This window comes from Vicugna pacos, chromosome 1 (genome assembly GCF_048564905.1).
Source record: "Vicugna pacos chromosome 1, VicPac4, whole genome shotgun sequence".
Taxonomy (NCBI): Eukaryota; Metazoa; Chordata; class Mammalia; order Artiodactyla; family Camelidae; genus Vicugna; species Vicugna pacos.
In genome coordinates this window covers 15,337,896-15,356,397 of record NC_132987.1, presented here as the reverse complement: position 1 = coordinate 15,356,397, position 18,502 = coordinate 15,337,896, and the positions used below count along the sequence as shown (strand labels likewise).

Below are 18,502 nucleotides of genomic sequence, written 5' to 3'. Positions count from 1 at the left end.
TCTAACATTTCCATAGTCACCTTCATGTTGCCTTTATGTCACCTTCTGAACCAGTTTAAAATGAACCCCAGGGACCTAACCTTCCTGCAGATGGACATCTGTACCATCTGCATTGACATCGAAGGACAAGGCTCTGATTTGTTGGAACTTGAATGCTTCACGCCACAGAGGGAGCGATTACTTTCGGTACTTTGCCTGGAGTAGATGTCTACAAGGATCATCTGCAAGATCAGAGAGATGGCTGTGGTCTACATTTCAATAGAATTCTGTATGGAATTCTGAATTTCATTTTAATAACAAACCTTATATGCAAAGTACTATCTTAGGCATTTTGGCACATTACTAGTTGAAATCTCATGTTTCCAATATTGTATGAGTTAGGAACTATAATCCCTATTTTGCAATAAGGGAACTGTAGCTCAGGGACATTAAATAACTTGCCTAAACCATGTGGCAGATGAGTGTCAGAATCAAGGCTTGAGTACAGGCCTCGATGGTTCCAAAGTGCATCCTTAAAAACACTTTCACCCAGGATGGAGGCGCCTAAAGGTGCAAGGTGCAGGTGTGTTGCAAATGCAGCTGGGTGCTGGGGGGTAGGAGGTGGGTCTCTCGTGGAGACGGGAAGCTCTTATTCCTGAGTCTTTTCAGTAGCTTCCCTGTAGGAATAGAGCGACCATGGTTCCAGGCCGTGCTGAGCATGTCTGCGTCTGTGGCTCATTAGGGTCTTAGAAATACTGGGCCTGTACTCAGGCAATTCTCCTAATCATAACAGTTAGTAATAAGAAGAAATGACTAGTCAAAACAAGGAGGGACCCTGCTGAGAGGGATTTCGGGAGCATCAAAGAACGAGCGCTACACATTTCACCAAACACCGGTGTTTGTAGAAAGTATTTCTTGTTTCTCCTGCTTCAGTGGAGCTAATTGTCAGGGAGACAGGGAGTGGATTTCACCTTCTGGGAAAAGAGGCAGCCCCTCTACCTGGCCTAAGCTGAAGCCTGGGTGTCTAGGTTTCCACGGGGCTGCAGAAGCCCTTGGAGGACAGCTGAGGCCCCTGTACCCCAGAGCAGTGTATCTCGGTAGGAATGTGTTAACAGCCACCTTGTGCCACTGCCCGTGTAGGGGAGGGGGAGAATGTGGAGTCTTCTATCTGTGGCCCACGGCAAGGCCAGAGAGAGGGAAGCTTTGACATGACTCCCACCGCAGATTCTTAGGGACACTTCAAGTCAAAGAGGGCTATAGGTCATGTCACCTTAAAGATGTAGCCTTCAAGACCTCTTTCCTGACCCTGAAGTGAGGCCTCAGGGCTTTCTGGAGTGGTGAGCGGTGTCCTGGATTCATTCACTAAGAGAAAATCGGGCTAAGTGCCAGCTTGGTGAGCTTTGGCAGGTCATACATACTCTCTGAGCTTAACCTTTCATGGATTCTTGACTGATCCGTCTCCCTGTGTGACTGCGGCCCCACTATGTGCTACGCCCCATATGAAAGATTACAGTATGAAAAGCTCTCTGTTGTCTACCTTGAGGAGCTCAAAGTCTGCAGGGGAGTTGGGCACCAGCCCAGCAACTACACAGACCACTGAGTGACAAGGCTGCTGTAAATGCATCCCAACACCCCCGGGCCTGCAGAGCGCCAGGCACTGTGCTGTGGGGACATGGAGGGCCACTGCCCTCTTCCCACTGGTGAGGGGATCAAATGGCAGAGTGTATGTTGAAGCATCAGTGTATCTTAGTGCACTCTACACGCATGGAAGACTGTCTGGTAGAGTCACTCAGGAATCCCTGGCCATCCACTCCACCCTGGAGCACAGAGAGTGACCACGTGCACACCTGTACAGCGAGCAAAAGACACTGCGTCCAGAACTGTCAACCCAAAGGCCCTCTGAAGCAGGAAGACATCTTCCTGCCTGGGGCTTCTGGGGCCCCAGGCAGACCTTTTCTATGGGACCTCTCAGGCCTGTATACAGGGCTCCCACCCCAGTCGGGAGCAGACTTTACGTTCCCAGGCCCTGGCATGGCATCTCTGGCTCAGGTGGTCCCCAGAGATAGAAGTCCCATAGGCCTTCCTGCTGAAAGAGTCACACACTAGGCCACATCCTGGCAAGGCAGGTTCCAAGATGCTTTCTGTTACCAGAGGCAACAGTCTAAGCCAGTTAGAATCTTCCTGAAGTCAGAGGACATTGGGACACACTTCATTCTTTGGCACAAAGGGATAGACCTTACCCGGGCAGAGCCTCCCACAGAGCAACTTGGTCTGGAACGTCGTTCCTAATTGATGCACATCCAGACCCTGAGCCACCCCACACCACTCATCTGATTTAGCATGTCCTGACAGTCCAGAGCTTGGTGATTTCCCCCGGTGCTGGGGCAAGCGTGAAGACTGAGAGCTGCAGACAAATTTACAACAAGGAAACTGATGCTGTGTGTCTTGATATGGGGTTGGAAGTCACTGACTGGTCAAGGATGAGGGGCACACACATGATGGAGCCTTGCAGGTAAAGCCTCTCAGCTCCCCCGAAGTGCTCTCAGCACACAGAGCACGGCCAAGCGTGAACTCTCAGACACAAGGTACTGACGAGGGATGGGCGTGGACCTTCAGGGTAGCTTTTAAAAGAAGATAATCATCTGGACCAGACTGGACCAGACAACTGCATGTGGGAGTGAGGAAGCAGCAGTGGTAGCTGGCAAGAGGCGTCAAGGGCACTGCACAGTGAGCAGTCTTCTCTCTCCACCATCCCCGGAGAGAAGGTGGTGCCCATGAAGGAGGCCTGCATCTCCACAATTCGTCAGAAAAGACCAAAAGCCCCTTCGCCGTGGGACAGAATTTTTCCAGTTGTCATAATTCTCCATCTTTTTTAGAGTCTGTATAACAGAATGGCATCAAAAGAATAGCTGGGAAGACACTATGGGTTCCAGAGTCATGGATTATTCATTTGATTTTCCCTGGAAATGCACAGAAGAACCCCTCAAGCACTGACTTATATTCTAAAAGAGACTTGTGCTGCCTCTGTCCAGGTGTACAGAAAAGGCCCAGGTTCCAAAGACAACAATTTAAGGTCAAAGGAACAAAAAAAGAAGTTGAAAAAGGCAGGTATACTTCCCAGAAAGGTGCACGTCACCCAAAACCAACCAGGAATGGACACATTGTAAACTGACTACACTTCAATTAAAAAATTTTTTTAAAGAGATAAAATTAAGTCCTGATTCTGACACTTGATAGACACACTCATTCTTGGCTTGGGAGGAAGACTTGGAGATCACAGGGTATCCCTGGTGGTGAATGCCCTTCACAGTCCCTCTCTGGTTGGCCAGGCTTTGATTGATTCCCCAGGAGGACTCCTACCCCTAGAAAGTCATCTCTTAACAATAATCATGACCTATTGAAAATATAATTTAAAAAAACAGTACCTATTCACAATAGCCACAAAACCCATGAAAGAGGTAGAATTAAATCCCGCAAGCCCTGGGTAATGCTTATGTGAAGACAAGTATAAAACATCACTTAAGGGCACAAACGAAGACTTGAGCACATGCTCCTAGAGGAAGAGGTATACATCATAAAGGTGATGGTCTTCTCCAAAGTTATCCATACACTCAACGCTATCCCAGTCCCAACTGAATAGGATTATTCAGTGAGCTATGCCAAGCTGATTACAAGTTCATCTTGAAGATAAAAATGGTTACGAATGGGCAAGATATTTGGACAATGACTAATACGTACAGACTTGGTTTACCAGTTACTGAAACACATTATAAAGCTACTATCTTTAGAACCGCTCAGACTTCATGCCAGAAAAACCAAAACAATCAATGAGAAAGAAAACAAATCAGTATGTGCAGGTATTTAGTCTGCAATAAAAGAGGCAGCTCACTAACATGTGGACAGCACAGGTAGGGTTGAGAGGGTCTTGTTTTTAATAAGAGAAATAAGAATATCAATATCATATCCTATGTAAAAATGAATTTCAGATGGAGGAAAGAGCTAAAAATAAATTCTATGTAAAGAATTAAAACAAAATGATAGAGGAGAGGGTTTTTATACCTTAGAGTGGAAAGGATATATATAAAACCCAGACAAAAGTCAATATATACTCCCTCAGAACCAGAAAGAAAAAGATGATCAGGTTTGAGCTAAAAAATTAACCTTGATAACAGACCCCCCCAAAACCTACATGTGCCCATAAGAGTTAAAAATAAGTGGAGGGCAGGGGGGCAAGATGTCACAAATAATTATGGCATCTAGAAACCAATTTTTAAAAATAGAAAAAGGGCAAAGGTTATAAACAGTTCCCAGACGACAAAATAAATTGGTCCATAAATAAATGAAAAATACACACTAATTTATAATGAGGGAAGTATCAGTCAAAATTACTGGAGATCGATCAGTCAAAATGGTGAAAGCTAGAAGTCTGGATAACATCCAGTTGAGCCAGCACGCGGAGAAGCAAGGTGTGCACCACTGGTAGGGGTGCAGCCTGGCCGAGTCCTCAGGGGAGGCATTTTGGCAGTATCGATTGGCTTTCTGAGTGCCTGTAGCCAGCAATCCAACGATTCTGTTTCTAGGGGAGTTTCCTCCACAAATACAAGCTTATGTGCCCCCAAGGTATGTCTGAGCATTTTATGGCAGTATTGTTTACATTAGTGAAACACTGTTGGCCTGAACAGTGGGCTGAACCTCAGGGTCTGGCTAACACAGCAGAGGTCACTGTGCCTCCACCCACCACACCCCTATACCTCCCACCTCCCCACCCACAATTCTCCTCTCTTCCCTAGTCTCATTGAAGACACATTTTCCAGCCACTTGCACAGAGATCACATGATGAGCCTTAACCAATGAAATGCGATCCTTCACGGTCTTCCTTGGGCGGGATCATCAGGTTGGCATCAGGCCAGCTCGGAGGCAGTAGTCCTCCTTCCCGAGGGACGCAGCCCAGCCACGAGGGTAAGGAGCCCTGAACCCAGTCAGGCCAGAGTGAAAATTGGACCCTGCCGCTCACTAACGTGTGAGCTAGGGCAGGTCACTTGGCCCTTCCGGGCCTCAGTTTTTTCATCTACAAATTGGGAATAATAGTAGCAGCTATGTTACATTCTGTGAGATTGAGAAAAATCCATGTCAGGGCTCTTAACACAGCCTAACTGCAGTAAGACCATAATCAGTGCCAGCTATTATGCTAGGCTGACTGTGAACACACTTAAAGCTGGTCGTAGTCGGTGGGGGGACAGGATCAGGCACACAGGCCTGGGCTCTGCCCTAGGCTGTGGTTGTGCACAGCCTTCCCCATGCCGGGGGTGCAGGCATGGGCATGGCTAACCTCATCAGAGCTGCCTGCAGCCCTTTCACAGGCACCGGCACAAAGCCTGCCCTTCACATACTGGGAGAGTGAATTCTTGCCCCACATACAAGTTCCCCTATGCTGGCCAACAGACAGCATCGTTTTGGGGGGAACCAAATGGTTCTCGAGCTCTGCTCACTGAGCACTGGCAGGGTTTTGTGGTGACCGTGGCTTCCCATCGCCCACCTGCCCCTGTTCCCCAACCACTCACCTTCTGTGCACGTCTGGTCCAGCAGAGCCAGCCTGCACCGAGCCGCATCTCAGTACACAGCTGCCATGCTGGCTTCACTCCACTCTGCGCTGCTGAGCATCCTGTATTACCCTTTCCAAGGTGAGCAGAGCCTAGAAGTATCCCAGAGGAGCTGTTCAAAAGGCCACCTTGAGCATCTCCTACAAGTCTAAGCCCATAGCCATAGGGGGCTGAGCTGGGGGCGGGGCAGCACTCCATTACTACCTTTTGCCCCAACCTTCTCCCCACACAATGGGGAATGAGGACAGAGCAACCTTTGTGTCCAAGTGGCTTCTAGCCCTCTACCTGCCAACCCGTGAGACAAGCCACCCTTCTTAATGTGGCTTCAGAGTCAAGAGTACCTTGACTGAGCAGGGCGGAGGTGGTCTCTGGCACAAGCTGGAAAGAATCCCAGCCCTTGCACTACTGACTTCCGACTGCAGACTGCTCTTTCTCTGCAAAGTCCACCATGACCATTTACTCACAGGGGCGTCCAGCCTTCCAGCCCATAGCCAACCCCATATCAGGTGTCTGGCTCCGATGGGGCACTTTAGAGCCAACTGTGTGGAAAATTTCTCAGAAGGACAACACAGAGTTTCAAAACAAATCACTTCAAAATGCTGGTGTCCTGATCCTATGCCACACATAATTCAGAGATCATGCACACACCCAAATTAACCATGAGACCCATCTCTTTCTACTTCACCCAACTTCCCACACAATCAGGAGCCCTCTTGGCAGGCATCACCAGCCTTCTTTGTACACTTCCAGTTGGGGTAGATCACTGATTACTCAGGAGGGTTTGCTCTCTAGGATGCTGTTTAGATAGAATCTATCCCTACATGAAGTTGAAAGTCGCTTCCTTCTAAATCTCTGATGAGAGTTAGACACATGGGGCCCCTGGTCTTTGTCACACCCAAGTGAAGCCATCAGTGACGTTTGTGGGTCTCTGATCCTGGCTGCCTTGCTGCATCCACACGTGTTACCAAACCAGGAAATCTGGAAGATCACAGTCATTGTTTGGGAAAATGTTGGCTGGTACCAAGTTTCCAATACGGCAGCTGGGGGTTCAGGGAATGACCAACGGATTGGAGCCAGGGACTCCAACGAGTGTAATGGAGTTGAGGGTGGGTTCTGAAGCTGACGCAGGCACAAGGTCAGTCATCAGTAGCAGTGGCATACAGGGGGTCCATGTAGTTTCCAGGACTGACTGGCAGGGGTGACCTTGGAAGGTGACTGCAAAGAGGACACTGGCCACAGGTGAGATACATCCCAGATATGATCCTACTATGAAACCTGGGCTTGGCCTCTGGTTCAGAATTGGATCAGGATCTGATTCTGGGTTACATGGGTGGAAGAGGGGGGAAGAAGGGGACCAGGGCCTTAGTCACAGCTGGGGTCCACCTGTGAGGAGCTGGGAACCAAGATGGTCTGTACAGGTGATACACAGATTTGTGATCACATCATGATGGGATGGAGAAGGGAGTGTCAGTGTCTAGACCCAGCCAACCTAGGGTGGCTCTCTAGAAGCAATTGCTCTAAAATGTCCATTTCCCTACATTTTTTTCCATTCTTATTTTGGACTGTGCAATTCAGATATGACTCAAACCTTATTCATAACAACCAAAACAAAAGACAACAATTTACTGAGCACTGACCATTTGTCTGTCACTGAGTTAGTGACATATATCACCACAACTGGCACAATAATAAACAATATCCTCATTCTATGAAAAAGAAACAGAGGTTCAGAGAGGTTAAGTAACCCAGGCAATGGAGGCGTGGGGCCAAGAGTCAACGCTGGTCTACCTGATGCCAACAGCAGAGCTCTGACGACTTGCCCCTGTTGGGCACCTACATATAAGAGCACAGAGGGGGTAAAAAAATCAGATCACCCTGTCAACAGCTGCACAGAGAAAGCCCTACACCTAAACAGATCTGAATAAAATATTCAGGGCATGCAACTTCTTTCCTGGGGATGAGGTAAGACGCTGGCAGAGGACAGAGGAGGCAGAGCCGTTCGCCCCTGACTGTCTTCTCCTTTGAGGAGGAGAATTGGAGCAGGGAAGATTTAAGAGCCCTGAGCTACAGCTGCCATCAAGTTCCCGCATCCATCCCAGACCAGCCCCGCCTGGGACCAGAGTCTGCAAATTAGACATCAGAGCCATTGCCTGAAGGCCACCAAGGTGCATGCATGACAACAGAGGATCCTAGAGCCACGGGGTAGATAGCTTTGTTCTGATTTTCCAAATAGAGAAGAGAATAGATTAAATGAATAAATTTTACCTCAACCCCTCCTACTTCTAAAACTTCATAGTTAAATCAGTGCTTTAAGAGCCTCAAGGAAACAGTGCCAAAAATCAGCATGGGGCTCTCAGTATACATCAGGCCAAGTGACACTGCTTCTTTGTCTAAAAGTTGATGAGCCTTTAGAGACAAAGGATGTAGAGAGCATACCTGGATTTCAATAATGGTAACTGAAAAAAGTACATAGATACTTGTGGACCGAAAGAAGAAACGTTAGCTAAATGGTAACTCCAGTGCTCAGATTGTAACTGCTTTGAAAACAGCATAAAAGTAGGGTGGGCAACTCCAATAATAGTAATAAAATAAAGTAGCTTACTTTCATGGACAGCTTCCTATATGCCAAACACTGTTCTAAATAGTCTTACTACCTTCAATACCCTTGATGGAACAGTGAGGCAAGTGCTAACACTATATCCACTTTATGAATGAGAAAATGGAGACAGAGAAGCCTTGTCACTTGCCCCACATCACACAGCTGGCAAGTGTCAGAGCAGCTCTTGAACCCAGACCACAGCACACAGACACCAGAGCCCACACTCCTGACAATTAGCTAATACACTTGTCATTTGAAAGACTCTAAAATCAGTTTTCACCATGATCTATACTTGAATGAGCATATGTCTAGATCCACAAGGCAAAATGACTGAAGTTAAATGTCTAAGGGCAGAAAACAGGAAATCCAAGTGGGCAGCATTTCCTGAAGGACATATAAAAACTCTGAATGTTTAGGGGTCAAAAAGTCTGGTCAGAGCCCACAGTGTGAGAGGCTGCAACCAACATGAACAATCAACGGTATCCCAGCTAAGGAGAAAACCCACCATGTTTCCACTGGACCCTGCTCGGGGGTGAGCATCGTGTTTCATCCTGGCTGCTGTATTTTACGAGTTGTACTGATAATTGCGAGAGATTCAGGAAAGCCAGGACACCAGGGCTCAGGATAACATAACAGATGTTTAGGCTACAGCAGGTGATTAACGAAGGATGAGAAAGTTGTTCTTAAGCATTGGAACCACTGCTCCCACCTGCAGAACATTGGTCCTCAATGGCGGACCAACGGTGAGGAGGGGAGGGAGGCAGTGGCCAATCCAAGGTCCAGAAAATTCCTCTGACAGTGATGAGTGATGGCTGCCTAGCAGCGGACTGGAGCCGCCCTGCAAAACAGATCAGCTATCTGCCATCACAGATACTCAGAAAAATAAAAATGAAATGACTACCTCTCAGGGTTATTGGAGAGACAGAGCTGACTCCAGGGAGGAGTTTGGGTGGCAGGACTGACAAGGCTGCTCTGAGTGTTAATAATCTGTGACTCCAAATGCCCGTAAGGTGAAACGCTCTTTAGATGAAAAGCTGAAACAGACACGTCAGCGCCCGTTCCCAGCTATCAGCTTAAAACTTAGAGCTAGACGATGCCTCCTAAGGGTTCCACCCACTTGGGTCCAACAACTGTGAAAAGAAATTGTAGTTTATAGAGGTGTGAACGCCTGTGTACACAGGCCACGCTGACCCTTCTTGAAACAGCAGTGACAGTTATAAATAGCTTTCAGCTCGCCGTCACACTCCTTCTACTCTGCATCCAGGTGTTTACGTGATCCAAACCCAGGCACTCCGAGAGCCAGCTTACCCTATGACTCTTGTTCATCTGTGACCTTTGATGGTATTTCAGGTCAAGGAAAACACAGATTATCTCCCCTTCAAAAGCACAAATGGTATGTTTCATGCGCAGTGTGGATTACACTTCAGGGTAAAATCAAGCAGCAACTTCACGCATGGAAAGGGGCACCTGGTGGTAATCTTTTACTAAAGCCCTGCTCAGCAGTGGGTGAAGCTGACCTTGAGTTCATCTTTAATAGGTTGCAACTCCTAGATGAAGAGGTTGATGCTTCTGAAAGGGTTAACTTTTGAAAAGTCTTTAAAACCATCCCCAGTGTGTAGGCACGTAGGCCAGTGAGTCCCCAAATAGTAACACGGGACTCCTGTGCTCTGTGGGGTGTTTGCCGCCCCGGGGGACCTTCGTGCCATACTGGCCTGAGGGGCCCCTCCCTGCTGGGGTGGTCCCCAGAGGCTTCCTCTGGACCTATTCCCTGCTGGGTAGGGTGGAGGACCACCTGAGGGGTGAGGCCCATGACCCATCCCTCTGCCCACCTGATTGCCCGTCTGAGCTCAGGTTAATGGTCCCCACCAGTCACTTTGCTTCTGCCTTTGTTTCCCCCTCAGCCCTCCCTGAGTCCACCTGGCCAGGTTGTGCTCGCTGGTTTCCACTCTCTCCCCTGTCACGGCCCCCAGCCCCAGCTGATGTTGGACTTTGGAGGTCCCCACACGGCTCCAACCACCCGAGAGTGAGAATGTGATGGAAACAGAGCCAGAGCACGTGAGGGTGGTTCTGAGAGCTAGTGAGAAGCTGGAAACAGGCACACACAGGCACACACTCACATATTCGCCCTCCTATCACACCCAAGCGCTCCTCTTCCTCAGGCAGGTATTCAGTCCCTCTCTGTGTCTCTGTCTCTGTCTCACTCTCCCCACCTGGTACATGAGACATGGACGGGGAGGGGTAGGGCCTGTGGTTTCAGTCTGTAGGTATTCACTCAATGTCCTTTCTCCCCAGGAATCACAAAGCAGAGGACAGAGAAACATGACCCAGTTCTAAAGCAATGTTCTCGAACTTTGGCAAGCTGCGGAGTCACTTGGAGGTCTTGTTAAAACTCAGATCTCTGCCTCTTCCCTTGCCCCACTCCCCATTCCCAGAGCCTCTCATTCAGGAGGTCTAGGGAGGGGCTGAGAATCTGTTTCTAACAGGTTCCCTGGGGGCACTGAGGCTGCTTGTCCAAGGACTGCATGTGAAAGCCACTGCTATAAAGGAAACAAGCCATCACCGGCCAGGTTGTCAAGCATGAGCCAGCAGGACCCAAGATGGTGGGAGGAGAGTATTATCTGATGTCCTTACAGACTTTTCACAACATCACGAAGACCATCAGACCTGGCTGCAGAGGACTTCCTTCTTTCTCAGCCCAAGGTTCATTCCACCCTCTGGCCCTGGTACTCTGCTCTCCCTTCCACCTAGCCTGCCTAGAAAGACCGGGCTCTGAGCAATGCCACACTTCTGGGCGGGCCATCCAAGAAGCAAGTTCCTGGCATCATGAGGACCACCCTGCTGCACCGGGACAATTGGGATGAAAGAGAGGGACAGCTGCCAGCCCCTTAAAGGATGAAACATGAGCTTAAAAAAAGAGACACGAGATTACACAGAGAAGGGAGAGGGAAGAATGGATTCTTATCCTTCTCTGTAGGAAGCAGATTCAAGAGTGAGAGTGACAGCAAACCACCATCACCGCCACGATCAGTGACAGCGTCCTCCTGAAAGCTGCCAAATTCTAGCTCTCACTGTGTGTGAGGTTGTGCCCTTGGAGGCAGACAGACCTGAGTGTTTATCTTGGGGCTTCGCTGACATCCTGTCATTTAATTCTCACAATCTCCTAATTTGGGTTCCATCATGCCCAGATCTGCCCATGAGAAGCCCCTGTTCACAGAGGCTGTCACCTGCCCCAGGTCACATGCCTTCAGGATCTACACCCAAAGCCCCTGCCTTGTCACAACCTCAGGTTCCCGGTCTCTCTGTGGGAGTCAGGATGGAGGTCAGGGATGGTCACTGGGCAACCCCAGAGGGCTAGCCGACGTTGTGTGTCTGGTGGGAGGGGACAGCAGGCGGGGCCAGAGACAAGGCAGTGACCTCTAAAGCCCCTTCCTCACTCCGCTTCCATGATCAACACTGCAGAGGGAAACCCACTGCATCTAGAGAAGAAATAAAGAACCAGGGCAAACACTAGCTTGTCTGCGATCCATCAAAGTCTGTCCCATGTGAGTGATAGAAAAAAAGGTTTCTGTGGTCAGAAATGTAACAAGATAATTATTTTTACACCAATCCTTCCACATAGTTTTTGGCAGACAGCAATTTTATAAGGCATAATTATCTATTTTCACTTGCTTCATAAATTCCTCCTTCCCATTTCGTCTCCCCATAAATAGAAATTATTTAAAACTGAAAGACATCCATTTCGGTGCTTGGTTTCACATTGCCAGGCACTTGCTCCCGCGCGTTCCTGGCTCCTGCCTCTCTCTACCTGGCCCCGCCCAGCACACCTCCAGAGCCATCAGATCCTCCTGTGAAACGTGCTTGTCTGCCCCTGAGGAGTCACTGAGCCCTTGCTCCCTGAGGACTGAAAGTCCATCTCGCCGCTCCTGTCCAGCTTCGATCCCAGAGGAGAGGGGGTGGCAGCATCCGGAGGTCTCAGATACTCCACCAGCACCTCCCTCCTTCTCCCGTAGCATGTCTGCTCACGGTGGCCGCCACCTTCCCATTTGTTTTCTTTGGGATCTCCAGGCCGAGGTGACTGGTGACTATGATCTGAGCCACACGGTGGATTCTGCTGTGACTCTCAGGGCCAGTGTGAAACCTGTACTCCGCCCCCCAAGGATGTCACTTTTTATTTTTAGATCCCCTATCGTGCTGGAAGCTTCCATATCCGCTGCAATCTTCACACTTTCCAGGGATGTAACCACAGCAAGTTCTAACATTGATTGAGAGTTTACTATGAACCAGGCGCTCTGCCAAAGACTCCATCATACTGTTTTGCTTAATCCTCATAACAACCCAGAAAGGCACACATTATTATGAGGTCATGAGAAGAAAAGGACAGAGTGTAAGAAAGTTAAGAAATTAGCTCAAGGTCACAGAGAAGGTACCAGACAAAGTCAAGATTCAAATATTCATATGGGCCGTGCCAAGCCCACCTTCCTGATATTCAGTAAGCATTCCCAGCACCCCACTCAAGGTTGGAGCAGTTTGGGGACGCCAGGACTCCCCGGGGGGCCCCAGGACGGGAGCAGGAAGGTGGCGGCTTCCTCATCTGAAGCTCAGTAAACCTCAAGTTGAGGGTCGGGTCTTCAGCCCACAAACTTCTCAACCCCTCCCGGCTAGTGGGGCTGCACCATCCCCTTGACCTCTCCCCCTCCCCCCTGCTGTAAGTGGCCCTTTGGTAACTCCTCCTCATTAAAGGTGGCCCCCACTGTCCACTCCATGTAGCCTGGCTTCTTTCAGAGGGTTAGGTTAGCAGGGAGGGCCAGGCCCACCTATGACCTGCCTCTAACAATCCTCCAAGCTCCCACCTCATTCCATCCATGGCTTAGCTGTCCCTCTTTCTCTGAGGGCAGCCCTGACACATGGCAGCGTGCATCCTAAAACCTCACATCAGCCTTCTCAATCTTCCCTCCTCTCCCTCCCTCCCGAGTCTGTCGGGGGACAAGGCCTCTTCGTCAACATGAGCATACGGGGCCACGGACAAGGGGGCAGTCAGCCAGGCACTGATGCAGCAGATCCAAGACCCCAAGCCTGGAAGAGGTGCGAGGAGGATGAAGAAGAAGGAAAAAGCTGAGTGTCCCCAGACCAGCAGCAGGAACATCATCACAGACTCAGACACAGAGCTCCCTATGCCCCCGTTCTCTGAGTTCACTTGAAGCCCACCCCAGGCCCTTTGACACAGCTTTGGGATGCACCCCAGTTCCTGTTAAATCAAGAATAAGGCTGGACACACAGGGCTGCCATGGCCTCTCAGAGGTCCAGGAGATCCCAGGCTCTCCCAGGAGATTAAGAAAAAAAATGAAGAAATGCCCACACAGGGCTTCAAAAGTTATCATGCATTCTAAGCGTTTAGATTATCTTAGAATAAATTAACACATTTAACACTATAAAAAATACAATGAATATCTATGTGCTGTTTCATGAGATTAACAGGAATCATTAAAAAATGTTAAATTTTAGCACACTATAGATATTTCAGCTTTGGAAAAGAGCACATTTTATATCGTAAGATTCTTTATAAAATTTTCAATATTGTCAGTGAATGCCTATTGATACAACCTCATGTAAAGATGGTGGCAACAGGCCACACCTGAAGCCCTTGTAGACTTTGAGGCCTGGGCTCCTGTGTGCTTCCAAAACTGTGCCCCCTTTCCCTGACTCCCACTGGACCTAGACACTGTAGATGTCCACCGTCCTGTACCTGTTAGAAGGAAGAGGAGGGGAGGGTATAGCTGAGTGCTAGAGCACATGCTTAGCATGCATGAAGTCCTCCTACAAAAAAGAACAGAACAAAACAAACAAAGGGCAGAGCTCCCCTTTCCCTGGGTCCTCCCCATGCCCCACCAGGCCGTCACTGTCTCCTGCTTGGATGGACAGAGGGCTGCACTTGCAAGGTGAACAAGCACCTGTGCCCTCTTCTCCCTGACCACCTGTGGCAGCTGGCCGGGCCATGCTGTACACCTTGCTCCACCAGCAGAACCAGCCAGGCCCCTAGGCCACGGTGCAGGGCTGTGCCTGGCCTCAGCATATCCAGACATGCTCCTTGTATTTGAAACATTATTACTGTGGTGATGTGCGGTGCCTTTTTAAGAGAACAGATGGCACCTCCAATTAGAATGCTTTAAAAGGAAACCCTAATGAGATTATAAAAGCCAACAAATTGACTTTTTCATACAGTACTTTTCTGGCACATATAAATCAAATATATAATGAGACTCAATAAAATAATAGGTTTATTTACACATGTTTTGCCTAGCATTGTGCTACTGCCCAGCCCGGCTTGTGGGTCCTCTCAGCAAGTGCTTGCCCCTGCAGGTCAGGGCTGGGAGCTGGGCAATGCGTCCCTGAGATGCTCTTGGCCTGACCTCCACAGACAAGGGTGGCTCTGATTCAGGGATTTCCAGTCTGACCCTAGCGCTCTTCTTTCAGGGGTGAAAGAGCACAGGGCTGTGTGCAGGGTGTGGTGACACTCATGGGTACGTCCAGCCTTCACCCGCACTCTGGGTGAGGTAGGAGATGGTAGCGAGACATAGAGGTTGGGAAGCTCTGACTAACTCATTGCTGGCTGGACCAGGATTGGAGAGAAAAGCCTGGGGTGGGGGTGGGGTCTGAGTTTAATGACGTGGACTCAGGATATGGGTAGGCAAAGCGGCGTGAGTATCTACAATGTGCAGAGTGAAGGCTCTGGGATGTTCTTATTTATGCCAGGAGTCGGTTCTGTTGGTTCAAGTGCATCAGGTCAGGTGGCAGAGAGGGAGACAGGAGGCATCAGGTGACAGGCAGGTGGGAGAGGTGCTACTTAGCAAGGAGCTCCACGTCAGCATTCTGAGCTGCTGGCAACTGGCCGACCTTCTCTCTAGGTGACCTTATCCAGGGGCTGGATGGATTTACAGGGTGTGTCTGCTGAGGTGGGAAGCTGGGAACCTAGACTTCTTTTTGCATGCATTGCTCTGCAAAGAGCCTGGCCAGTGAGAGGGGATCCATAAGCAGAAGTGGAAGGGAAAGTTTTCAGGAGGGAAGCTGTGAGAGCCTGGGCTTTGGCAACACAGAGACTGGTCCTCGGTTTGGACATGCAGACAGTAAGAAGTACATTAAAGAATGCTTCTTAGGCTCACAGGGACACACAGGGAAACCTCAGAAATCAGTAAGAGAGGATACCACAACCAAAAGCCAGGGACTCTAGTCAGCAGAAATGGAATGACTTCTATTCATACCTACCCACCCGAGAGGGAGGTCTGGGAAAAAAATCAGTTTACAAGAGGGTAAGCTTTTCCTCAGTTCCAATCTATAAGCATTGATTGACCTTGGGACCTGGATCTAGAAGACACTTTCATTCTTCTTTTTTTATCCAGCAAAGGTGATATATACTGCAAGGCCAGAATTAAGAAATTTTTCTACTCAGAGTTCAGTCATTTTTTTTTCTATCCATCAAACTGGAAGGAGGTATGAAATGTTTCCTCTGTGTCCTTCTTTGTGGGGGTTGGGCAGAAGGAGCTAGGTGAGAGGAGGTGAAGGGAAGTTCCTCCCTCACAGGGATTCAGGCAACAGCACGGAACACAGGAGAAACTTCTATTAGAAGTTAAGCTGGAGCACTGACTTCTGAATGCAACAGGAATACTGAGAAGAAAAGGCATTCCTATTTCAAGGCTGCAACACTTAGAAGAGGAGGAGCAAGTTCTCAAAAGTGCTGTGCAGGGAGTGTAGTGCTTCCGGTCTCCCCACGATTGTGAATTATGAAGGAGAAGATGGGGAGGAAACCCCCCTCCCCCATCCCTCTCTAGGGAGTGGAGCTGTACTTTCCGCAGGATGATTGTTTTTCCCTCTGCAGCAGAGAGTGGCAAAGGGGTGGAGCAGATGCACTAGCCCCAGCCCCTAGAATGTTAGCCTCAGAGATACACACTGGCCGGGACTCTGGTCTAGTCATTAGTAGAGGCATGGATGCACCATGCTAGGCACTAGAAGGAACACAGGGAGATGAATCTATGAACCCAGCACACAGGACCTTCATTTGGTAACCAAGACGGTAGGTACAGAATAATTGGACATTTAACAAAATCATGAGAGTTCTGAGGGGAGCCTGGTCACAGAGATACAGGAAGTCCAATGAAAAGAGGATATTCTCAGCTGTCAAGACCAAGGGGGGCTTCTTGGAGGAGGTGACTGGAATAGTTGCTAGGAATTGTTGCAATATCCAATGCATTTTGACTTTGCACACAAAGAACTCTCCAGTTGGCATTTTTTAACCATCAGGTGGACAGAAGTTGTCTCGCTTGGGTAGGAAGAAGGCCCTCCCGTCTGGAAGGAGGGAGCAAAGAAAGCACATAATCTTGAGGGGGTTCTGCATGCAAGCCAGGCACGGGAGCTGTCCGTTTCAGCACCACAGCCTGCATCTCTGCTTTGTACTACTGCAATTGGAGGATGATGTCTTAAGTCCTCCTTGCCCACCACTTGTACTGTCAGGAAACCAAACTCCCCAGCCCAGAACCCTTACTAGACACTTACTAGTGCATGCCACTTCCGGGGGGTCAAAATCCGCTCGGTAGTAGCCAGTCCGGCAGGTGCAGATGGGAGATGCCTCTGAAGGGGATCGGCTGTTGGAGGGGCAGTGCGAGCAGCCCTCAGCTTCCTGGCTGGCCTTGAACATCCCTGCAGGGCAGGCTGGAATACAAACAGATCATCTTAGAACTAATGAAAGAGTGATAGTCAGAGGCCCTTCCCTGGAACTAGAAAATAAAACATTCTGCCCCTTCTAAAAGGACATTGAAATAACCCCTTGCACAAAGTGAGCATTTCACATTAATGAAACCTCTACTTAACACTTCGAAGTCTTCAAAAATCCTTAGTGAAACACAGTACCAATAGCCTCTCTTGAACAATATGAATAATGATTCTTCCCTTTCAGGTGTGTTGAGAGATTTAATTGAAAAAATGAATCTAATCTATAGCTCAGTGTCTGAGGCGTAAGTGCTCTATAAATGGTTATTCCCTCCCTCTTCCACCTGGTTAACAGCCAGGGCTTTACCCTGAGCCACTCAGTGAAAGAATCTCACCTGGTCCTCAGACAGAAAGAGGTCCTCATTGACAATGGACTGGACCCGTGGTTCTTAAATGCAACACACACAAGGGACACTGAGCTGTGTTAATACTTGTTATGAATGATGATAAAAGATTGAAATTCATGAGTGATACTTTAAGAAGAAATTAAAGTGATTTCAAGGTTACTGGCTTAACAACATTCTTCTCCCTTAATTGCATTCTGAAATGCTTTAGGGGGTGGGGCAAAAAAGGATGGCTTTGCAGGCAGTGCACCAGGGAATGTGTCATGTACTTGATGTCATCTATCACGTACTTGACAGTGGGGAAAGTTGGGAACGCCTGGTACAGCCTGATGTCCACTGGAGCTGCCCTCAGGATATGAGGCTTTTATTCTTATTTCCCCATGGGGTCAGCCTGGGAAGAGCCATGCCCCAAAAAGTCTGGCTCTAGGCCATCCCTCAAGCTTCTGCTGTGCCTCGTCTACAGAGACCCTCGACTCCAGGCACCTGGTCTCTGCCTGGCTGATTTCTCAGAAAATTGCCCCTACCTTCCCTGCTTCTCTGAGGCCCTTTCTCACTCTCAGCTCCTGACTTTTCCAAGAAGCCTGCTCTGGTTCATCCTCCTTTGAGATCAGGTACAAGTTATCACATGGTCAACTCGCTTGGCTTCCTTATATACTTCACTAATTCATTCAACAAACATTTACTGGCACCCTGCTGAGAAGCTGACCCAGGGAATTTTGAGAACAGAGCCTGCCCTCCAGGAGCTCTTGATCCAGTGTAGTCATACAACTGTAATACAATGTGATCATTGCCATAACAGAAGTGCCATTATAAAGGTTTCTGCTTATACAAAGCTCATCTTCCCAAATACACTGTTTCCTCCTGGAAAGTGCAGAGTATTCTTTACTGCTACTGAGCAGTAGCCACCATCTGTTAACGCTCTTGTTAAATGCTTTACAGGCATTCCTCCATGGGGTAGCTATTATTAGCTCCATTTTGCTAATGAGGAAATTGGGACAAGGAAAGGTTAAAATAGTTGCCCAGGATCACGCAGTGGGAGAAATCATCACGATGATACGCATATAAACTATTTGACAAATATCCAGATCTTTGCCACCAAGACAAGAAAGAACTGTTTCCTCTGCTGCAGTCTTCTCACTCTTTCAGTCATTTGAAGTGAGGTACAGGATTTCAGTCACTCTGGAAGTGCCCTGAGGTGGGAGCTCATTTTAATGGGAATCATT

General features: G+C 48.7%; 1 protein-coding gene across 1 annotated transcript in view; it reads right to left on the bottom strand.

The window, feature by feature from the left end:
- Positions 1-18,502, bottom strand: part of EPHB1 (EPH receptor B1) — a 408,827-nt gene that overhangs the window by 122,104 nt on the left and 268,221 nt on the right. The window contains exon 4 of the mRNA XM_006214554.4: positions 16,723-16,878. Coding sequence (XP_006214616.1) covers positions 16,723-16,878 — 156 coding nt within the window. The remainder of the gene's footprint in view (positions 1-16,722; positions 16,879-18,502) is intronic.